The 24251-nt window shown below is 49.4% G+C and overlaps 1 protein-coding gene and 1 pseudogene across 1 annotated transcript; both read left to right on the forward strand.

The window, feature by feature from the left end:
- Positions 1-3801: 3801 nt before the first annotated feature.
- On the forward strand, positions 3802-4541 carry LOC116887364 (transmembrane protein 217-like). Its single transcript, XM_032888960.1, has one exon. It carries the CDS (start codon positions 3805-3807, stop codon positions 4372-4374), a length of 570 nt encoding a protein of 189 aa, XP_032744851.1. The 5' UTR covers positions 3802-3804; the 3' UTR covers positions 4375-4541.
- A 7264-nt stretch (positions 4542-11805) lies between these two features.
- On the forward strand, positions 11806-23907 carry LOC116887571 (annotated as a pseudogene).
- The last annotated feature ends 344 nt before the right edge of the window (positions 23908-24251 follow it).

Genomic DNA, 24251 nt, shown 5'->3' on the forward strand with positions numbered 1-24251 from the left:
GCAGATGAAGCTGGAAACCCTCGTAGGAAGTAGAATAAACCAGGCTCAAAGGACAAATAGGACCTACGTTCCCTCACATGTGGATCCTAGACTTTAATTCCTGTGGAGGGCAGGGCCGGGGAGATGGATCATGAAACTAGAAAATAGACTGAGGGGGACATGAGATCTTGAGGGAGGAGGGAGAGGAAGAAAGAGAGTAATGAATGTCACAGTGAAGAGATAAGGCTGTGACAGGGGGGAGCAGAGTGGGAGGGGCCAGGCAGAGGTGGAGAGGAAGAGCAGAATGAAGCCGTCATTGGGGTAGCGGGGGCCCAGTAAAACGTATCTTGAGCCTTGTGTGGTTACAGTTGCCTTGAGCCCAGCTCTCTAGACAGAAGCAGGCAGATCTCTGTGAGTTCCAGGCCAGCCCAGTCTCAAACGAAAGGAAAACAGAAAACAGAAGTTTTAAGGTCTGAGGGAGATAGTCCAGAGCTTAAATTCCTTGCCTTGTGTCTCAATGACTGTTCCATTGCAACGAGAAGACACCATGACCAAGTCAACTTATAAAAGAAAGCATTTAACTTGGGAGCTCGCAGTTTCAGAGGGTGAGTGAATGACCATCAAGGCAGGAAGCATGGCTGCAGGCAGGCAAGCAGGCAAGCAGGCAAGCAGGCAAGCAGGCAAGCAGGCATGGTGCTGGAGTAGCAGCTGGGAGCTTACATCTTATCCACAAGCAGCAGTGAGAGAGGGAGGAAGGGACAGACAGACAGACAGACAGAGACAGAGAGAGACAGGGTTGGGGATGAACCTGGCATGAACTTTTGAAACCTCAAAACCTACCCCCAGTGACACACCTATTCCAACAAGACCACACCTCCTAATCCTTCCCAAACAGTTCCACCAACTGAGGACCAAACATTCAAATATATGAGCCTATCACGCAAAGCACCTTTGTAAGCATGATGACCTGAGTATCGAAGCACTTGTGGCGAGATAAGCAGATTCAGGCCAGCCTGATCTATACAGTGAGCTCCAGGCCAGCCAGAGCTATATAACAAGACCCTGCCTCAGAAAAAACAAACAAACAAAAATCAAACAAATAAAGCAGTTTTAGGCCAACTGTGATGGCCACTCTTCTTTAATACCAGCACTCAGGAAGCAGAGGCAGGCCAAGTCTGCATAGAGATCTGATGCCCTCTTCTGGAATTCTTAGGTACTGCACACACACACACACACACACACACACACACACACGCACATGCATACACATACACGCTCACACACATGCACACACACACATGCTCCCATACACATACGCACATGTACACATGCTCACATACACACATGTACACATACACACATATGCACGCACACACACTCTCACATACACATATACACACACATTAAATAATGAAAAAAGTGAGAAAAAGTAAAACGTAAGGATTGTAATGCCCATGTCCTCCTGCATCCACTGTCAGGCAGAGAGGGTCGTGGCAGAGTGCCCAGTGGATTTCCGCATGTGTCTCATCCCCTGCAACTATGTCCATGGGCGTCCTCGCTTTGAGGCAATGTCCGGGAAGGCAAATGTTTCCCCTGGATCCAGGTCTCTGGTCATCCTGAACACAGCCAGACTCTTAGCAAAGTGGGATATAGGCACGGGAAAGACTCTAACTGGTATTGCTGTGCACAGAGCCTAGCAAACAGTAGTTAACATGCAGAGTAGACGGGAGTCTCCCGTTGGCATAAAGACAGAAGAGCCCTGAGCTGGTCCGTGCCCTCTGCGTGCACAACCTTTCTGAGTCTCCCAATACTTGCTCATTTAACCCTGGCGGTGACTCTGCAAGGTCTTCTATTAGTGGGTTTTTTCCACTGGTCATTCTTCTTTTCATTTTGTGCTAATGAGTGTGCGCACCGCGTGCCACTGCAGTCTCGTAGGAAGTGCCAGAGGGCAGTTTCCAAGTCACTCCTTCCCCTTCTGTCCTGTGGGTCCTAGGCATCAGACTAAGAGTCAGACCTACTGTAGTGTGTTTCTGTAGAGATGAGATTTTGACAACAGTGTAACACTCGCATTATGTAACTATGTACCAAGTCCTTCCTCCTTTTATATTTAAGAACAGAAGAGGGCATCGGATCCCATTACAGATGGTCCTGAGCCACCATGTGGTTACTGGGAATTGAACTCAGGTCCTCTGGAAGAGCAGTCAGTGCTCTAACCACTGAGCCATCTCTCCAGCCCTCCCTTTACATCTTTAATTATTATTATGTGTATATGGTGAGGGCACATGTGCCAGGGCACGTGTGTGGAGATCAGAGGACAGCTTTGTGGAGTCAGTTCTCTCCTCCCACCTTTATGTATAGTCCGGGGTTTGAACTCAGGTTGTCAGACTTGGCAGCAAGCTCCTCAACCCACCAAGCTTCCCCCCAAGCCCACTCTTTCCTGAAGAACTCCTACATTAGTTTTTTAGACAGGTTTTCCTATCAAACTGCCTTTGAACTTGCTCACTCCAGAGCCAACGATGACCTTGAGTTCCTCATCCTCCTGCCTCCACACACCAGAGTACTGGATTTACAAATGTGTACCATGGTTTTATATGGTGCAGGGGCTGAGACCTAGGGTTTCACATGTGCAAGGCAAATGCTGTAACCCATGAGCCAGGTCCCCAGCTCCTCCCCCGTTGTCTACTTACTAACTGTTCACATAGTCACATTGTGTTTTCTAAGAGTACTGTAAGCAGTCCTCGCAATTCTATCGGTGGTGTGAGGTCTAACCCCTTCTACAAAGCAGTGGCAGGGCGGGGGCAGAGGCTGTCAGTTATTAACATCAGGCACTCAGAGAGAGACAGACCAATAGAGACATAGAGACAGAGTCCTCAGTCTCAGCAAGGCGGAAGAAGCCAGGGGAAGCCATGGCGGGTCAATTCATTGTGAGTTTTACTTTGCCGCGATGGTTCTTGTTTCTTTGGGCAGTTCGGCAAACTTGGGGTTGGATCCTGAACACTCAGCTAAGAAGTTTTCACCACACATTGACAAAAACCTGCCCCCAACAGGAGAATGGAAACCCCTTCTGCCCTTCCCAGTCTATGGCCCATTGCGTGGGGCCGGCTTCTGAAGAGCAGGCTGGGATTGTCAGTATAGAACTTCTGAAGCCAGGCATAGAAAAGATGGGGCAGGCTGGAGAGATGGCTCAGTGGTTAGAGCACTGACTGCTCTTTCAGAGGTCCCGAGTTCAAATCCCAGCAACCACATGGTGGCTCGCAACTATCTGTAAAGGGATCTGATGCCCTCTTCTGGTGCATCTGAACCAAAGACAGCTACAGTGAACTCATCTATAATAAATAAATAAATCTTTAAAAAAAAAAAAAAAAAAAAAGACTGGGCAAACCCATCTCTCTTGGCTTGCCCTTAGCCTAAGGAGAGAATGTCAGGTGTCTTTCTCTATGACTCCTATTTTGTCATACTCCTTTGAAACATGTGCTCTTCCTGAACTCAAAGCTCTGTTTCTCCTAGTCCAGTAAACTCCAGGATCTGTCTCCATTCCCCCTACCAATGACCTGGGTGACAGAAGCACAGGCCACTGCAGGAGTTTCACAGTGGGCCCTAAACTCAGGTCCTCTGCAAGCTCTTTACCCACGAGGAGTCACCCAGGCCTCCTCCCCACCCCTACCCCAGTCCAACACCTTTGGTCGGCTAAAGCTGCCATTTCCCCTCTCCTTTCCACTCTGCTTCCGAGGTGGGCGGAGCCGGGGTGGTGGAGAGCCTGGCACTTCCTGCGCGGACAGGAACTGAATCCCCGTGGGGTTGTTTGTCTCCGCAGGAGGCGTTGGCATGAAGAACCAGAGCTGGTGTGGGTTGACGGCCAAGATGGGCACAGTGCTGTCGGGCGTCTTCTCCGTCATGGCGACCCACATGCACCTCATCTTTGAAAGGAAGCATCTCGGGAACGGCAACTGCACGGATAACGTCCATTCTCAGGGCATCAATATACTGAGTCACTTCTTCATCTGCTGGAGCTTCAAAATCGTCCTCTCCCTGTCCCTCATCACCATGCTAGTCAGCTGCTTCCTCCTGTACTCCGTGTACGCCCAGATTTACGAGGGCCTGATGAGTTACACAGTCTGGATCATCATATATGAGGCCGTCAACCTGGCTGTCCAGACCCTGACGGACGAGTTCAGCGTGGCCCTGGTCAGAGCCATGCGATGGTTCGGCTGGGTATCCCGGGCCTCCCTACACTGCTTCTGGCTATATTTCGTCGTCACCCACGCCCAAATCATCTACCAGAGCAAAAAACAGGGCAACATAATCACCTACCATAGGCGTATCTCTTTGGGAATCGGAGAGACTCCAAGGCGGAAATCAAAGATTATAAACTTTATCCCCCACTACAGTGACTAATTGGTGACCATTTCCAATCCCTGGAGATTCTCGGGGTAGTCCTAGTCCCCCACATACATCTTTCCTTTTTTGGGGGGGAGGATTGCCTTTGGTATGCTGTATCCTCTTTAGCCTCGACCCCTACCTAGCCATGTCTGCTGTTACAGACCTGACAAGTAAAACAATAAAAAGAAAAAAAGAAAACATCCCTTAGTTTCTCTCTTGAGTGTCACCACCAAGCCACATACGTAGTTTGTCAAGAGATGGCCTAGAAAAGGCCAGAGAGAGCTCTGCAGTAATGGGCCCTTGCTCCCTGAACCCACACAGTGACTCCAGGTCTCGGGGATCCAGTGCCCTCTTGTGGACTTCTCGGGCACTGCACACATAGGACGCACACATGCATACAGGCTTTCAGCCTCAGACACCGTTCCATTGCTCTGAAGAGACACCATGACCAAAGCAATGCTCAAAAAAAAAAAAAAAAAAGCATCTAATTGGGGGTTTGCTTACATCTACATCATAACAGGGAGTACAGAAGTATTGGGCATACAGATGGGAGCGCTATATCCTAACCTGCAGCAGGAAGAGAGAGAAGCTGGGCTTATCATGGGCTTTTAAAATCTCAAAGTCAACCCCCAAAGACACATTTCCTCCAACAAAGCCACGCCCCCTAACCCTCCTAATTCTTCCAAACAGTTTCACTTCCTGGTGACTAAACACTTCAACTATATGAGCCATCCTTATTCAACCACCACACAGTATAAAAGGAAAATAAATCTTTTTTAAAAAAAAGTGTAGTTGGGGATTTAGCTCAGCGGTAGAGCGCTTGCCTATCGAGCGCAAGGCCCTGGGTTCGGTCCCCAGCTCCAAAAAAAAAAAAAAACAAACAAAAAAAGTGTCCACCCAGGGAGAAGGAAGGTGGCCTTTTAACCTAGCACACAGTAGGCAGAAGCAGGTAGACCTCTGACTTCAAACCAAGCTGGTCTAGAGAGCAAGTTCAGGGATAGCCAGGGCTACACGGAGACGCCGTTTCTTAAAAAAACAAAAACAAAAGTGTCAAAGGTATTTCACTAATCAAAAGGAATCTGTTACACTTGTTGCTATGCCTCTTGCTACACTATACACTGTGGATGTTCAATAGTTAAATGGTTGCTAGGAAGCAGGAGGGCCTGAATCCAGCCCTACATGGCGCAAAGAGAGAACGGGCTCCCATCAATTTGTCCTCCGACTTTCTGCCCCCAACAGATATGCACATGCGCCCGCACGCACGCATGCACGCGTTAAAAGATGAAGGACATCTAGACAGATGGTTTGTTGGTTCCCAATGCTTGCCACTCTTTCAGAGGACCAGAGTTTGAGTCTCAGCGCCAGCACCCACCTCGGGCACCTCACAACTGCCTGCATCTCTAGTTCATTCCCGTGGGCGCTACAAGCATGTGTGCATATATACACACACAGAGACACACATGCACACAGATGTTGTGGTTTGCCCTGGAGTTGTCTGCATTTTGATGCTAATTCCACTGCCCCAAAGGACAGCTGCCTAGTCACTACTCAGGAATCAGGTGACTTCACCAGAAACTTCTCCCCATTGAATTTGTAAGGTACAGGTGAGGGGCAGGTACAGGATAGAAGGAGGCCTGTCATTGGAGGAGAAGGAAGGATGGATGGGAGAGAAGTTTGAAGGAAGAGGAGGAGACAGGAAAGGAGAGAGAGAGAGAGAGAGAGAGAGAGAGAGAGAGAGGGAGAGAAAAGAAAAGCTGTGGCAGGACAATGGAGGCTGATGTAAAGATTCTGCTCTGTGTATTTACAGGTTGTTATCAATGTTCTTTAGGGATGGATGGTACCGGGCTTTGCATGTTTAAGTGAGCAATTATATCTTACCAATTGGATCTAAGATTTGTGTTGTGTGTATTCTTTTATGTGAGGGTTTGAGTGTAGGAAAGTATGCGGTGGCTGGAGACACTGGGCTGCCGTGGCGAAGTTGGGATGTGTTTCCGCCAAGATATCTAGCAGATATCTTGGGGCACCGCAGTGCGGACCAAGCAGGGTAAAAGACACCAATACTTTTTTTATTTTTTATATTTTTACAACAACACACAGATAAAAATAATTTTTGTCTGGACACAGGGTTTCATCATGCCGCCTTGGCTGGCCTGGAACTAACTCCCTATGTAGACCAGGTTAGCCTCCAACTCACAGAGATTCCCCCCTGCCTCTGCCTCCTTACTGCTGGGATAAAAGGCGTGTGCCACTACACTGTGCCAAAAGCCAAAAGAAAAAAAATTTTTTTTTAAAAAACACAAATCTGAGACAGGTGTGACAGTTGTCTTTGGTTGACATCTCAAGGCCAAGCGTACAGGCGGTAAAAGGATTTACTAGACTCTAGGACAGTGACAGAGAATGTATTGAAGTAGGCTATAAAAGGCCCAACAGGCATGTCCCCAGAGAGGGGTTCGCCCTGCTGGGAAGAGAAGTAAGCTTTTCTGTATGGACGGCCTGGGTGGGGTGTTTACCTGTGTGACCCTGCCCACGTTTCATTGCTTTGCCAAGGTATAAACTTTTACAACGTGTCTGGCTGCACGGGCATGATGTCATAAGTCACTATGGTTAAGACCGTAAACCTGGGCCTGTTTCTTTCTTTCTTTTTTTTTTTTTCCGGAGCTGGGGACCGAACCCAGGGCCTTGCGGTTGCTAGGCAAGCGCTCTACCACTGAGCCAAATCCCCAACCCCGACCTGTTTCTTAAGGTAGGAAATTCCCCCACACAAGTCTTCCCAGCGACTCTTGATTTTGTTTGTTTTTTTCAGACAGGGTTTCTCTAAGTAGCCCCCAGCTGTCCTGGAACTCACTCTGTAGACCAGGCTGGCCTTGAACTCAGACCTCCGCCCGCCTCTGGGTATTGGGATTAAAGGCGTGTGCCACCACTGCTCAGGACCCTAGTGGCTCTTAAAGGCCCCAACCACCCTCCATACCATCACAATGATAAATTTAGCATGAGTTTTAGAAGGGACAAGCATGCAGGCACAATACGGTCAGGGTTTCTATGATGAAACACCATGACCAAAGCAAGCTGGGGAGGAAAGGGTTTATTCAGCTTACACTTCCACATCCCTGTTCATCACCCAAGGAAGTCAGGACAGGAACTCAAGCAGGGCAGAAACCTAGACCCTGGAGCTGATGCAGAGGCCATGGAGGGTGCTGCTTGCTGCCTTGCTCCTCATGGGGAGCTTGCTCAGCCTGCTCTCTTATAGAACCCGGGATCACCAGCCCAGGGGATGGCACCACCCACAATGGGCTGCGCCCTCCCCCACCAATAACTAATTAAGAAAATGCCTTACACGTTTGCCTACAGCAAAAAAAATCTTTTTTTAAGATTTATTTATTATATATGACTATGCTGTAGCCGTCTTCAGACACACCAGAAGAGGGCATCAGATCTCATTACAGATGGCTGTGGGCCACCATGTGGTTGCTGGGATTTGAACTCAGGACCTCTGGAAGAGCAGTCAATGCTCTTAACCACTGAGCCATCTCTCCAGCACCCTACAGGGCAATCTTACAGAAGGCATTTTCTCAACTGAGGCCCCTTCCTCTCCAGTGACTCTAGCCTGTGTTGAATTCACATAAAACCAGCCACCACACATGTGTGTACATACAAGCCATAGAATCGACTGGAAATTTGGGGGTGGGAGTGGGGCAGCACCAAGGATTAAACCTAGTGCCCCATACACACCAGGCAAGCCTTATCTCACTGGGTGGGTTCGCAGTAAAAATTTCATCTTCGTGATGTTGTCTTCTGAGCCAGGAGAATGGGATTCTCTCTGGAAGTTTTCAATTACATCAGGTCTTTTGTGCCTTTTTTATCAGAGTGTGTGTGTGTGTGTGTGTGTGTGTGTGTGTGTGTGTGTGTGTCTAGTCTACGTGAGTTTGTGTGCATGTATGCACATGTGCATGTGTGTGCACATGCATGTGTATATGTGTACACACGTGTGCATGTGTAGTTTGTGTGTGCATGTATGCATGAGTACATGTGCATGTGTAGTCTGCTTGAGTTTGTGCATGTGTGTATGTGTACACGTCTGTGCATGTGTATGGTGTGTGAGTTCCGGTGTGTGTGCGTGCCTGTGCATTTGTGTGTGTGTGTGTGTGTGTGTGTGTGTGTGTGTGTGTATCAGAAACTGAATGAAGACTGAGGAGTCCCCCATTGAGATTGGTTAATTCTCTGGGCTACCGTGGGCCAAACCTAGGGAAAACTCACACAGTGTATGCGTGTCCCCTGACCCAACCAGGGAGATGACCCGGAGCTCTTCAGACGCTGCCAATCCAACCAGGGGTAGTTGAAAGATCCCCTCAGTCCATCTGGCTTCATCTTTGCTAGTTACTGACTTTGCCGGTCTGCTAGCCATCAGTGACTTGGCCAGGGTCACAGCCCACTGAGTTCGCAGGTGTCTGTTAGCTGTCCCTGTCCTCACTTTTTATCTACAGGATACACCAGTAGCTTTTTACCATGGCAGGAAGTTAACTCCGTCTCGGTCTTTCTTGCTCATCTCATAGCTCCTTGTCTAAGGAGTTGCTTATAGTAGAAGCCATACTTAGTTAAGAACCCAACTGTTGCCGGGTGGCGGTGGGCACACGCCTTTAATCCCAGAACTTGGGAGGCAGGGGTAGGTAGATCTCTGAAGAGTTAAAGGCTAGCCTGGTCTACAGAGCCAGTTCGAGGACAGCCAAGGCTACACAGAGAAACCCTGTCTGGAAAAAACAAAACAAAACAAACAAACAAACAAAAAGATATTGTTAGCTCTTTCAAGAGCATATGCTATGCAGTGCCCAAAGAGACCAGAAGGGGGCGTTGAGTCCCCTAGAGCTGCAGTCATGAACCATCCAATGGGAAGATTGAATTCAAAACAAGTCCTTGGTAAGAGCAGCAGGCACTCTTAAATGATTAGCAATCTCTACAGGCCCTCCTCCCTCTTCCCCCTCCTTCCTTCCTTCCTCCTCCCTCTTCCCCCTCTCCTTCCTTTCTTCCCTCCCTCCCTCTTCCCCCACTTCCTTTCCTTCCTCTCTCCTTCCCTCCCTCTCTCCTCTTCTTCCTCCCTCCCCCACTTTTCTTTCCTTCCTCCCTTCTTCCTCCTCCCTCCCTCCCTCTCTCCCTCTCTCTCTCCTTTCTTTCTTTTTTTTTTTTCCTTTTTTCTTTTTTCTTTTTTTCAGAGCTGGGGACCGAACCCAGGGCCTTGCGCGCTAGGCAAGCTACCACTGAGCTAAATCCCCAACCCCTCTCTCTCCTTTCTTTTCCTCCCTCCCTCCCTCTCTCCCTCTCGTTGTTTGTCTTTGATTGGCATGCAGTCATTGCTCAGAATCATGGGCTCACTGGAGACATCTCATTCCAGTGTGTATCATGTCCCCTCGGGGAGATGGCTCAGTGGTGCAAAACGCTTGCCACGCAATCATGAGGATCAGAGTTTATATCGCAGCTAACGTGACAAGCCAGGCGTCCCCCCAAACACAAACAGCCCTAGCCTCTCTGGGGCTGTTGGAGACAGGAGCATCCCTGGGGCTTTCTGCCCTCCGAAAATGTGGGTTCTGTCTCAAAGGAAAAGCTAAAGAGTAGCAGAGGAAGAAACTGGATGGCCCCTCTTCTGGCCTCCATGTGTAAGTGAACAGGTGCATGGCAAAAGACACAGGAGAGAGACAGACAGACAGACAGACACAGAGTTGGGGCAAATGAGGAAGAGGACCGAGGTGATGGCTCAGTGGTTAAGAACACAAACTGATCTTCCAGAGGACCAGAGTTCATAGCACCCACATGCAGACACACACATACACATAATTATAAATAATAAAAAATAAACAACATAAGAAAGAACGACTTGGGGCTGGAAAGATGTCTCCCTGACTAAGAGCACTGGCTGTTCTTCCACAGGACCCAGGTTCGATTCCCAGCACCCACATGGCAGCTCAATCTCTCTGTAACTCCACTTAAAGGGGATCTGGCACCCTCACAGACATACATGCAGGCAAAACACATATAATGCACACAAAAATAAAAAAAAATGGGGGCTGGAGAGATGGCTCAGCAGTTAAGAGCACTGGCTGCTCTTCCAGAGGTCCTGAGTTCAATTCCCAGAAACCACACGGTGGCCATCTATAAAGGGAGCCGATGCCCTCTCCTGGCATGCAGGTGTACACGCAGACAGAGCATTCAGGCCAATAGATGGTTGGCTGACTGGCTCTTCTAGAAGATCAGGGTACACTGCCCAGCACCAACATGGCAGCTCACAACTCCAGTTTCAGGGGATCTGACACCCTCCAACATGTAGTCAAAAACACTAAAGAACATAAAACAAACAAATTATGCATATAAAAAATTTGTGACTAGAATAATTGTTCAGTGAAGTGAATACCAGGCTCCCTTCTAGGGACTAACAGGGTCTCCTGTATCCCAGACCAGCCTCCAACTTGCCTACAGAATGCCTACAGAATGACCTCCCTGTGTCTATCTGGTAGGTGCCGATTACCAGTGTGTGCTACCACACCAGGTGCGTGCAGTGCTGGGGGCGGAGCCTACGCCCCCTAATCCTTCCCGAACAGTTCCACCGACTAGAGACCAACTCTTCAAACATATGAGCCTATGGGGGCCATTCTCATTGACACTGTCACCTATGGCCTTGCTGGCATGTCAGTGCAACAGGCTCTGTGGTTGCAAGAACGGACACCATTTCCAGTTAACTCTCTCTGCCTCCTGCTTATGGATCCGCGGGTGAGCGCTGGCAGATGTGCGCCCTGACAGGGTGGTCCAGGCGGGGTTGGGGATTTAGCTCGGTGGTAGAGCGCTTGCCTAGCAAGCGCAAGGCCCTGGGTTCGGTCCCCAGCTCCGGAAAAAAAAAAAAAAAAAAAAAAAAAAAAAAAAGACAGGGTGGTCCAGGACTCACCCTCTAATACCGTAAACCCCAAAGAAACTCCCCCAGTTATGTGACTTTGGTCACAGGGTCTGAGCCCAGCAGTAGAAAAGTTACAATCACATGATCGTGCGTGCCAGGAACCCAACATGTCTCCTTGGCAAGCCGTGTGTTCCTAACTGATGAGCCCCTGTTATTTGGGGGGTTTTGTTTTAAGACAGGGTCTCTTGTAAGCCAGGCTGGGAATGACCTTGAACTCCCGATCTTCCTGTCTCCACAGAACCATTCATCACCCTACAGCGACAGCAGGGACTGAGACAGAGTTGGAAACTACTCAACTCCCCCAGGCTAGTGGTATTTCTGTGTCTCAACAACGCGGTTCGAGCTCCTCAGGTTAGACCGAGGCTCAGACCCTTGGGCCACGCCCTCTCCACGTGACTTGGGGTCTTGGCCTTGCGCCTGCTCTGCCTCTTCTCGGGCTCATCCAAGCTTTTCTCCCTCAGGACCTACCCTGGTGAGTCCGGTCTGAAATGAACTCCAGGATGATAGCCACCATGGTGGGCATCTTCTCCGTCCTGAATACCATTCAGTTCTTCATCTTTGAGCTGAACCAGATGACGCACATCGGCTTCGAAGAGAAGTACAGCATCTACCTGGACACAGAGTCCGAGGTGTCGTCCTGGGTCGTGGTCTACAGGCATAATATCAGCACGGGGCTGTCCATCACCACCATCACCGTCAGCTGCTTCCTCCTCTTCTGCCTGGACAAGAACATGTTCATCGGGCTGCTGGTCTACACCGTCTGGATCACCGTCTACGAGCTGCTCAGTTTCACCATGGTCCTGCTCATCCACGGCACCATCAAGGAGCAGTTCAAGGACCTGAGCCAACTGTACCTGCTCTTGCAAATCTCCCGCATGCTCCTGCACTTCGCCTCCCTGCCCTTCGTGGTGAAGCACGGCTACACGCTCTACAGGGACCCCAAGATCATGAGCATAGCCGGCCGCCGCAAGCGCTCCTCCATCAGCACCGTGGACTCGTGGCCACCTGTCGGGCTGGGGTCGTTGTACCGCAAAACAAACTGAACCAGGATTGGGATGGCGCCCACCCGGGGGTCTTTTCAGGAGGGGTTGAGTTACATGCAGTGCAGCCTGTTATAGGCTTGGTTACCTAATGATATATCTGTTACCTTTGCGTTGCCTATTTTGCTGGTGTCCATTTTTTAACTCTTTTTTTTTTAAAGATGTATTTATTTATTTATGTACACTGTAGCTGTCTCACACCAGAAGAGGGCATCGGATTCCATTACAGATGGTTGTGAGCCACCAAGTGGTTGTGGGATTTGAACTCAGGACCTCTAGAAGAGCAGTCACTGCTCTTTTTTTTTTTTTTTTTTTTTTTTTTTTTCGAGCTGGGGACCAACCCAGGGCCTTGCGCTTGCTAGGCAAGCACTCTACCACTGAGCCAAATCCCCAACCCCCTCAGTCACTGCTCTTAACCACTGAACCCTCTCTCCAGCCCTATCGTCCTTGTTTTTTTTATTTACGTATATGCAGCTGTGTCTGCATTGGGGTATATGTCTGCAAGAACAGGTCCCTTCCTCCCATCCCCAGGAAGCCAGAGACCTCAAATCCCCTGGAGTTGGAGCTAAGACAGTTGTGAACTGCCCAACATGGGTGCTGGGAACCAACACTGGGTCTCTGGGTCTCCGGAAGAGCAGTTTGTTCTCTTAACCGCTAGCCCGCCCTCTCCCCTCTCGGTCCCTTCAGTTTGAACGTTGTTTGTTATGTGGATGTGCACATTCGTGCACTCGAGTGCAGACCCACGGGGGCCGTGTGTGTGGAGGTTGGTCCTCCGCTCCCACCTGTTTGAGGCGGGCTCTTTGTGGCAGCTGCATCACCGGGTGAGCTGGCCTATGGCTTCCAGGATTCTCCCGTCTCTGCCCCACCACCTCCGTCTTGCTGGAAAATAGCTGGGATTACAGCCGCTATTACAGATGCAAGCCACGGGCTACGGGCCTGGCTTCCACATGGGTCCTGTGGACCCAAACGCGGGTCTTCGGGCTTTTGAGGCAAGCCCTTCACCTTCTGTGCCATTTCTCAGGCCTTGTCTCCGCCTTTTATCGGGTTGGCCCCCACTCTTCATTAGCTGAGAATGACCCAGGATTTCTGATCCTCCTGCCTCTGCCACTGGAGTGCTGGGAATAGAGAAATTCACAACAAACATCAAATCCAGTTATGAAGAGCAGGGAATCACGCTTTTTTTTTTTTTTTTTTTCCGAGCTGGGACGGAGCCCAGGGCCTTGCGCTTCCTAGGCAAGCGCTCTACCACTGAGCTAAATCCCCAACCCCGAGGTGCAGGGAATCAAATGTAGGGTTTTTTCCTTTATTTCATTTCTTCCCCACCCCTCTCTTTTGGTTCTTGGAGACAGGGTTTGAGTTTCTCTGTGTAGCCCTGGCTGTCTCTGTAGACCAGGCTGGCCTCAAACTCATGGAGATCCGCCTGCCTCTGCCTCCCAAGTGCTAGGATTCAAGGCTCAGACTTAAGGTTTTTATTCATGCTGAAAAGCCATCAACTTAGTATACCTCTAGCCCAAAGGGCTATTTATAAACAAACAAATAAACAAATATTGGTTGAACTGGGATCTCACTGTGGAGTCCCAGCTAGCCTGAAACTCACTATGTAGATCAGGCTGGCTCCGGAACTTACAAAGATCCACCTACTTCTACCTCATGAGAGCCAGAACTGAAGGCGTGTGTCACCTCACCCTGCTTGAACGAACCATTTTTTTGTTTTTGTTTTTGTTTTTTTGTTTTGTTTTTTCCAGAGCTGGGGACCGAACCCAGGGCCTTGTGCTTGCTAGGCATGTGCTCTACTACTGAGCTAAATCCCCAACCCCCCATTTTTGTTTTTTTAATCATATGTCCATGTGTGCATGCAAGTGTGGGTTTGTGCACAGCAGTCCAGGTTCCCAGGAGTTCAGGAAGGCCAGAAGAGGCTGTTGGAATCCCTGGAGCTGAGCCCAAGGTGGTTGTGAACCACCAGAGTTGGGTGCAGGGAACTAAACTCAAGTTTTCTGCAAGAACAGCGGGTGCTTTTGGCCACTGAGCCGTCTCTCCGGGCCCCAGAGGAAACAGACATGGCCAGGTCACATAGTGAAAGCAGGACTTCGGTCACTGGCTGAGCCCCTGAAGAAGGGGCAGTATGTCCTATCCAGTACCTTCCATACACTTATTAATTTAATCTATGTGAGCGCACTGTCGCTGTCTTCAGACACACCAGAAGAGGGCATCGGATCCCATTACAGATGGTTGTGAGCCACCATGTGGTTGCTGGGATTTGAACTCAGGACCTGTGCAGAGCAGTCAGTCAGTGCTCTAACCACTGAGCCATCTCTCCACCCTTCCACACTTAACTCCTAGCATGCAGCAGCCTCAATGCAGAGTGGGAGAGTAGGATTCCATTCCTAAATTATGCCTTTATATCCTACCTAGCATCTTTAAAACCTTGTCTCAAAAAAAACTACCTAAATTCTGCTGACACACAGGCAAGGTGGTGGTGTAGGACTGGAAACAGCATTTGGTGATTGGAGGTAGGGGGATCAGGAGTTCAAGCTCATACCCATCTGTAGTTCATGTTTCGGTCTAGCCTGGGCTGCTTGAGGCCATATGCTGTGTGGGGGAAAAAAAGAAGTTTGAAGCCAGGTACGGCAGGGTTCACTTTCTGTCTCAGCACTTGGGGGCTGAGAAAGACCAATGTCCGTGCTACCTCGTCTACAGGAAGGATTTTAGTCTACATATAAGACCCTGTCTCGGGCTGGAGAGATGGCTCAGTGGTTAAGAGCACCGACTGCTCTTCCAGAGGTCCTGAGTTCAATTCCCAGCAACCACATGGTGGCTCACAACCATCTGTAATGGGATCCAAAACCTCTTCTGGTGTGTCTGAAGAGAGTTTACAGTGTACTCATATACATAAAATAAATAAAAAATTAAAAAAAAAAGACCCTGTCTCGAAAACTAAAATAAAACTTTTTCGAGTGAAGGAGTCACGAGGCGAGGGTCGGGGTGGGGGTGGGAGCGTGGGGACCAGCCGCGCATGGCAGATGTCCGAGATTATTCCTCTTTATCCACTCAAGATGGTCTCTCTTACACTGACTCGGGGTTTGCTATTTTCTGTCTAAGCTGCTAGCCTGAAAAATCCTCAGAAATCCTCCCACCCCAGTACCGGGATTCTAGGCGCACACCACCCTCCAGGCTGGGTTCTGAGATCACATGGGTTCACATGCTTGGGCAGCTCTTACCCACCGAGCCATTCTCCCGGAACCACATTCCTCCCAACCCTGAACATTCTGGCTACCCTGGACTCACAGAACCCAGAACAGCTAAACAGTCTACCAATTCTTTTTTTTCCAACAAGCTGCGAGCAATTCGTTTGGACCCGGGGCAGTTCTTCAAAGGACCACTAGGTGGCAGTCTGTGACAAGTTTCCAGTTAGCACTGTTGCTCACCAAAACGAGTCTCCAAGCAGTGTTGAAACCCACAACAGGATCTAATCCCTACTCTGGTGTCTTCAGCCCAGTCACAGCAGAAGCGAGGAGGCTGGGAACCAGAAATAAACTCAACTAAGAGATACCAGCCAGGCCTGGTGTAGCGGGTCACTCCACCAAAAGGGAAGGAGACAGCCCCATCCTAAAGCTGTCTGCTGTCATGTACACACACACACACACACACACACACACACACACACACACACAGTAATTATAAGAATAAATACCTATTCTTAGCTCTTTAAAGAGACACTAGAAGGTACTTGGTGTAGGAAACTCAGAGATGCCCCTGCCTTCTGCCTTCTTTGTTTTGTTTTTTCAAAGACAGGGTTTCCCTGTGTAGCCCTGGCTATCCTGGAACTCACTTTGTAGACCAGGCTGGCCTCGAACTCACAGACGTTCACCTGCCTGGGCCTCCCTAGGTCTGGGACTGAAGGCATATGTTTCCCATTTTCTATTCTCCACTCTCTATAATCTTCTGGGGAAGTCCTTACACCTCCGCTGAGGCTGCTTCTGTTAGGGCAGCCACTCCTTGTCCTGACTTCTCCAGCGTCACCCCAGTGCGTCCTGTGACGGGTGGCTACCCCTCTCTGGCCAACAGGTGTCTCTCTTGCCTCACCTCACAGACTCCTGCTTCTACCCTTCTAGAAGGCCTTTCCTCCCTTGGCTCCTTTGCACCCTCCCCTGGGCTTCCCTCTGCACTGATGAACCCCCTCCCGCACTCCTCTGGTTTTGAGCTCTCTGAAATCCAGTCTGTTGATGTAACTGCTTCCACTGAGAAGCTAGGCCCACCTGTCACGTAGCTCAGCCAGAGCAGGTCAGTCCATATGCCCTGTGAGCAAACAGCCCAGCGAAGAGATAAGGCCTTGCTTACAAGGTGAGGGTCAGAGGAGAGAATCCATACCCACAAGTTGCCCTCTGACCTCCGCCTTCTCACAGTGGATGGACAGCCTGCATCCGTACATGCGCGCATGAATAAATGAGCGTAATTTTAAATTTTGACATAAAGCCTATTCAAGATGTTTATCGTTGGGGAGGGGTATAGTGGCACGGGCCTTTAATTCTAGGGTTCAAGCCAAAAAGGAAGGCCAGCCAGGGCTACTTAGAAAGCCAGTCCTGAAACAAACAAACACAATTGCTCATTCCAGGGGATCTGATGCTGCTACCTTCTGGCTTTTGAGGGCCCCTGTACTCAGGGACACATACCCACATTTGGACATACACATAATTTAAAAATGAAATAAGTTGCTGGACAGCAACTTATTTTTCAGGTTTTTTCTTTTTTCTTTTTTGTTTGTTTTTTTGTTGTTGGTTTTTTGGTTTTTTTTTTCTTTTTTTTTTTCTTTCTTTTTTTCAGAGCTAGGGACTAAACCCAGGGCCTTGTGCTTGCTAGGCAAGCGCTCTACCACTGAGCCAAATCCCCAACCCTAACTTATTTTTAATTCACTTTTAATCTTAGCACTTGGGAGGCAGAAGCAGGCAGATCTCTGAGTTGGAGGCCAGTCTGGTCTACAGAGCGAGTTTCAGGACAGCCAGGGCTACACAGAGAAACTCTGTTTCCAAAATCAATCAATCAAGCAAGCAATCAGTCTTGACTAGATGTGGCGACACCTGCCTCTAATCCCAAGGCTCTGGAAGCAGATCCAGGGCCTCTTTGCAGTCAAACCCTGACTGTATAACCCTGTCTTTAAAAAAATTATACACACAAACACACACACACACACAAACACACACACATATATACACTCTTCCTCAGCCTGCCTTCCCTATATAATCCAGCCAGTTTTGGATACTTAGCTTTTTTTGTCTACCCCTTGCTTCTCTGGCTCTCCCCTCTCCCCTCCTCCCAGGGCCAGGCTCAAGGTCTTGTTCACTCTGGACTCTCCCTGGTTATGTTCTCCCTCACATCTAATAAACCTCCTTCCTCCACCATACCTAAGAACACTCATGTCGGGCTGGAGAGATAGCTCAGCGGTTAAGAGCCCCGACTGCTCTTCCCGAGGTCCTGAGTTCAATTCCCAGCAACCACACGGTGGCTCACAACCATCTGTAATGGGATCCGATGCCCTCTTCTGGTGTCTGAAGACAGCGACAGTGGCTCACATATAAAAAATAAATAGGGGCTGGGGATTTAGCTCAGTGGTAGAGCGCTTACCTAGGAAGCGCAAGGCCCTGGGTTCAGTCCCCAGCTCCAAAAAAAAGAACCAAAAAAAAAAAAAAAAAAAAAAGAACACTCATGTCTTCCTTATTTATTTATTTATCACTCACTAATGCCCCAGACAGCAGCCCCCCAAGTAGCTGGATCCTACCAATAACCCGAGAGGACCTAGGAGGTACTTCCTCCCAGAGTCTGGCCAGAGACTGGACCTCAGGTGAGAGGGCCTGGGTTCTCACAGGAACTAGGACATTCTAACTACAAACGGTCTTAACTTCTGACCTCAGGGGGGTCATTCCCTCCCTCACCAAGAGCTGATGCCAGGAGTTCAGAGGTCCCTGGGCTAAGTGGAGCGCTGGCTGTCCTGTTCCTGTTAGTTCTGATGTGACATCACCTCTAACCCAAGGTCATAACAATGACAGACAGTTGCCTAATCTGTCTCTCTTTTTTTCTTTTTCAGGAACTTGAAGACAGGTAGACTGACACCCTTGACCCCTGACTGCTGCACGTGACAGTGCCCTGTGGGTGACCTTTTGACTCCGGCTAGCCAAACCTCCACCCTTACTCCGTGCACGCGAAAGGCCCACACTTCCTACAAAGACCAGTGAAGTTGGTTTACCATGTACAGACCACAAGCTACCTCGGTTTCCCTCCCTAGACCTTTCCCTAGACCTCAAACCACCACCGCTGCTACTCTGTTTCATAAATCCTCCAAACGCTAGAAACAAATAAACAAATAAAGTCTAGACGGCTGAACGGTAGTCCTGCCCACCTTTAATCCCAAGACTTGGGAGGCAGAGGCAGGTGGATCTCTTCGAGTTTGAGGCCAGCCTGGTCTTCAGAGGGAGTTCCAGGACAGCCAGGGCTACACAAGAGAAACCTGGTTCTTGGGGGAAACAAAGTTTTAGGCTACCCTGGGACACATGAGACGCTGTCTCCAAACAAGAGGCCAGGCATGGTGCCTGTCAGATGCCTTTAATCCTAGCACGAGGATGAAGAGAGATCTCAGTGAATCCATTGCCTGGTCTCCAGAGCGAGTTCCAGGCCAGCCGGTCAGGGCTACACAGTAAGACCCTGTCTCAAAACCCAAAACAACGAAGCCCCTTTAAGTGTCTTGGCAGAGGCTTGTCTATGGAGTGCTTAGGGTGCATTGGGAGAACCGGTCAGGACCTGCATCCTCAATAGCCAGAGCCAGCCGGAGTGATGAGGTGGGTGGGGCTGGGGTAGAGGCAGGGGGCTGGTGAGGAATCCAGATCTAACACGGATGGACAGAATTCATTAAGAGAAAGGCTACAGGCTGGGAGAGAACCCAGAGATGCTGGGGTGGGTTGGGCTTATTGGAAACAGGAGGGCAGAAGGGCCTTGTGAGAGGTTGGCTACAGGCTGGGAGTGGAACCAGCTTATAAGAAATAGGCGTGCAGGGGGTGGGGATTTAGGTCAGTGGTAGAGCGCTTGCCTAGCAAGCGCAAGGCCGTGGGTTGGGTCCCCAGCTCCGAAAAAAAGAAAAAAGAAAAAGAAAAAGAAGAGAAAAAGAAAAAAAAAAGAACATGCTCTCTTAACCATGGAGCCCCATTCTGTCCGCAGCGATCAGCGAGGCAGCAAGTTTCCAAAGAGAGTTCGTGCACAGGCTGGGAAGTGGCTTGGCGTGCAAGAGTGCTTGTTACACAAGCATGACAACCCGTGTGCAAGCCCACAGCGCTCACTTAAAAAAAGCCAGGTTAAAAAAATCACCCGTGGGGCTGGGGATTTAGCTCAGTGGTAGAGCGCTTGCCTAGGAAGCGCAAGGCCCTGGGTTTGGTCCCCAGCTCCAAAAAAAAGAACCAAAAAAAAAAAAAAAAAAAATCACCCGTAAACCCCGTGTAGAAGGTAAAGGTGGAGACTGGAGGATTGCTGGGACCTCTTTGATCAAAGACTAGCACGAGATTCAGAGAGACCCCCATCTCAAGGGAATGAGGTCATAGGTAACAGCAAGCCATCTGACTTCCTCCTCTGACCTTCAGGCACACATGCTCACAACATACACGTATACTAGGGGCTTCCAGCTGTGAAAATAAGGGGCTCCACTTCGAATCCCCCTCCTCCTCAGTCATAGTGTTTATGACTGGGCAGTGGTGGCACACGTCTTTTTTTTTTTTTCCCGGAGCTGGGGACCGAACCCAGGGCCTTGCGCTTGCTAGACAAGCGCTCTACCACTGAGCTAAATCCCCAACCCCGGCACATGCCTTTAATCCCAGCACTTGAGAGGCAGAGGCAAGCAAATCTCTTAGTTTGAGGCTAGCCTGGTCTACAGAGGGAGTTTCAGAGGACAGCCAGAGCTACACAGAGAAACCCTGTTGCAAAATAAACAAACAAACAAACAAACAGCAAAACAAAATAAAACCTGAGATGGCTCAGTGGTTAAGAGCACTGGCTGCTCTTCGAGAGGACCTGGGTTCAATTCCCAGCCACCGGTGGCATAATCATCTATAATGAGATCTGATACCCTCTACTGTGTATGCAACAAAACCCCCCAAAGAATAGCATTTAAAGAAAGAGGGTCGTTTAAAGTGTGGGGGAAAGCCAGGCCAAGGGTAGTATACCCCCTTAATCCCAGCACTCAGGAGGCAGAGCGGTGGATCTCTATGAGACTGGGCTAGCCTGGTCTACATGGACAGTCCCAGGACAGCCAGGGATATATAGACAGATACTCTCTCACAAAAAGAGAGGCAGGGTGGAGGGAGCGAGGGAGGAAGGAAGGTGAATAGAAAGGAGGTGACCAAGAGTCTGTGCCAAGCCTGCTGATCTGACTTGGATAGCCAGGGACCCACGAGGTGAACCCCCAGGGTCCCGAACGTCAGGAAAGAGCTGATTCCCACAACTGTCCTTTGCCCCCACATCCCCTCCGTGTCATGCTCAAACACATACCCTGCATCTTGAAGAGTCAATTTTTAAATCCTGGGGAGGCAGGGAATTGTTTTCCAAGACAGGGTTTTCTTTGACTGGCCTGGAACTCACTCTGTAGACCAGGCTGGCCTTGAACTCACAGAGATCCGCCTGCCTCTGCCTCCCGAGTGCTGAGATTAAAGGTGTGTAGGACCACCGCCCAGCTATAAATTACTCTTGAAAGTCATTAGTAGCAATGTCTATCCCTACACGGTCCAGAAATACACACACACACACACACACACACACACACACACACACACACACACACACACATACACACACACACACCCCTATCCCACTTGCCCTCAGGCCTGGGCAGTTACCAGGGATCAAACTCAGGACCCTAGGCATGCCAGCAAATGTTAAACTGTACCCCAGCCCTTGCAGATTTTTCCCAAAGCACGTAGTCCTGGACTAAGTAGGAATAGTTACTTCCCTGTCCTCTGCCCAGGACACGGGAACACCATATTTATTTCCTGGCTGTTTTCCCCGACACCTAGGACAACGCCTAGCGCATTGCAGGTGCTCCATAAATACTTGTGGAGTGAATACACACAGACCCTCTGCTGAACAGAAGTCGCCTGTTCAGGCCTGTTTCCCTAACCGACAGGAAGGACAGCGTTGTTTTGTTTGTGTCGGTTTGGTTTTTTTTTTTTTAAATTTGCTTTTTGTTTTGGTGAGTCAGTCTTTCTTTTTCCGAGACGGGGTTTCTCCGTGTAACTTTGGCTGTCCAGGAATTCACTCTGAAGACTAGGCTGGTCTCAAACTCACGGAGATCCCCCTGCCTCTGCCTGCTGAGTGCTCGGATTAAAGGCGTGAGCTGCCTGAAATGTAGCCCAGGCTGGCCTTGAACTTCTGAAGCCCATGCTGGCCTCAAACTCAAGATCCTCCTGAGTGGGCTGGAGAGATGACTCAGTGGTTAAGAGCACTGAAAAGTCCTGAGTTCAAGTCCCAGCACCCACATGGTGGCTCACAACCATCTGTAATGGGATCTGATGTCCTCTTCTGGTGTGTCTGAAGACAGCTACAATGTACTCACATGCACAAAATAAATAAATCTTTAAAAAAATGCATCAAAAAAAAAAAGATCCTCCTGAGTATTAAGAAGAAAGGTCTGTGCCAGCGTACCCAGCAAGAAGCTAACTTCCTCTTCTGTATCCCCATCCCCCAACACCCCTCCCTCCCCCTCTTTTATTGAGTTGGAATCTCAGACAGTCAGGACTGGCCTTAAACTCTTGGCTGCGGCTGAGGGTGATCTTGAACTTGTGATTAGACACCTGCCCCACCCACGGTGCCTGATTTATGAGGTGATGGGGGCAAAACTCGGGTTTTACCCAAGTCAAGTGGGCACCCCTTTCTTCCCTCATCCCCTTCTGAAGTCCTTGAGGAAGACTGACTATGGTTGCTGCTAGTGGAAGACTGGTCACAAAAAAAAAATCACATCTCAGCCTTTTTAGTCCCCTCCTGACTTCCGGGTCCTCCCCTTGCTCCAGTTTGACTGAGACTAGAGAGAGACACTACCTTACCTCCAGCTCTTTTATATTTATGAGTACACTGTTGCTGTCCTCAGATGCACCAGAAGCGGGCATCGGATCCCATCACAGATGGTTGTGAGCCACCATGTGGTTGCTGGGAACTGAACTCAGGACCTCTGGGAGAGCAGTCAGTGCTCTAACCACTGAGCCATCTCTCCAGCCCATGACAAATGTTCTTAAGAAGGGAAACACTGAAAACTGTCAAAGACCCTGGGACCTACGCCCTGTTTTTTTATTTATCTCTTTTTTTCTTCCTTTTTTACTAAAACAAGATCGAGGACAGCCCAGGCTGTTCTTGAACTCCCTAGTAGGCAAACATGGCCTCGAACGTCTGATCTCCCCACCTCTTCCTCCTAAGTGTAGGGACGGTGTAGCTCAGTGGTGGCACTTGCCCTGCATCAATCACTAACGTTAAAAAAACAAAAACAGGGCTGGAGAGATGGCTCAGCGGTTAAGAGCACCGGACTGCTCTTCTAGAGGTCCTGAGTTCAAATCCCAGCAACCACATGGTGGCTCACAACCATCTGTGATGGGATCCGATGCCCTCTTCTGGTGTATCTGAGGACAGTGACAGTGGACTTATATATAATAAATGAATAAATCTTAAAAAAACAAAACAAAAACAAAAACAAAGACAAGGGGGTCTCGGGCACTTGAATCCCACTTCCGCCCTCTTTCCAGCTTCAGTGGGGCAGGCACGGAGACTTCTAGAAGGATCGCCGCGATGGCCACGCAGGGAAGAGCGGCAGGTCCAGTTCAAGCTCATCCTGATGGGCCATGGTGGCACCGGGAAGACGACGTTCGTAAAGCGCCACTTGACAGGTGACTTTGAGAAGAAGTATGTAGCCACCCTGGACGTGGAGGTGCACGCGCTTGTCTTCCATAGGAACAGAGGACCCATCAAGTTCAACGCGTGGGACACGGGCAGCCAGGAGAAGTTCGAGGCCCTGCGCGATGGCTACTACGTCCAAGCCCAGTGTGCCATTATAATGTTTGACATCTAGAGTTACTCACAAGAACTGAGCGAACTGGCGTAGAGATGCGTGCGTGGAAACATCCCCGTTGTGTTGTGTGGCAACAAAGTGGATATTAAAGACAAGAAAGTGAAGGCAAAATCTATTGCCTTCCACCGAAAGAAGAATCTTCAGTGCTATGACATTTCTGGCAAAAGTACCTACATCTTTGAAAAGCCTTTCCTGGGTTGGGGATTTAGCTCAGTGGTAAAGCGCTTGCCTAGCAAGCCCAAGGCCCTGGGTTCGGTACCGAGCTCCGAAAAAAGAAAAAAATGTGAAAAGCCTTTCCTCTGGCTTGCCGGAAAGCTCACTGGAGATCCTGACTTGGAATTTCTTGTCATGCCTGCTCCGGCCCCCCATGAGGTGGTCACGGACCCAGCTTTGGCAGCACAATATGAGCATGATTTAATGATTTAGAGGGTGTTCAGAGGACTGCTCTCCCGGATGAGGATGATGGGCTTCGGAGTGAAGGTGTCAGTTAAACATGCCTTCATTTTTTATTTTTTTACTTTTGGACTTGCGTATTTAGCTGTTTGGGACAGAGTTGTTTCCTTCCTGAATTTCAAAGCTAAGACTGCTGCAGTCCCATCCCAGTATTCAGTGGTGAAATCTTTTTTTTTTTTTTGGTTTTTTTTTTTTTTTTTTTTTTTCGAGCTGGGGACCCGAACCAAGGCCTTGCACTTCCTAGGCAAGCGCTCTAACCACTGAGCTAAATCCCCAACCCCTGAAATCTTTTTTGTTACTGTCTTTCCCACCCTTTTCGTTTAGAATCAGAATAAAGTTGTACTTCAAATAATCTAAGGGGGGAGGTTAGTGGGGTGGGGGG

The sequence above is a fragment of the Rattus rattus genome, chromosome 18, assembly GCF_011064425.1.
Source record: "Rattus rattus isolate New Zealand chromosome 18, Rrattus_CSIRO_v1, whole genome shotgun sequence".
Lineage (NCBI taxonomy): Eukaryota > Metazoa > Chordata > Mammalia > Rodentia > Muridae > Rattus > Rattus rattus.

What these genes read in the sequence shown, in the direction of transcription:
- LOC116887364 (XM_032888960.1), top strand. Translation starts at nt 3,805, where the DNA reads ATGAAGAACCAGAGCTGGTGTGGGTTGACGGCCAAGATGGGCACAGTG.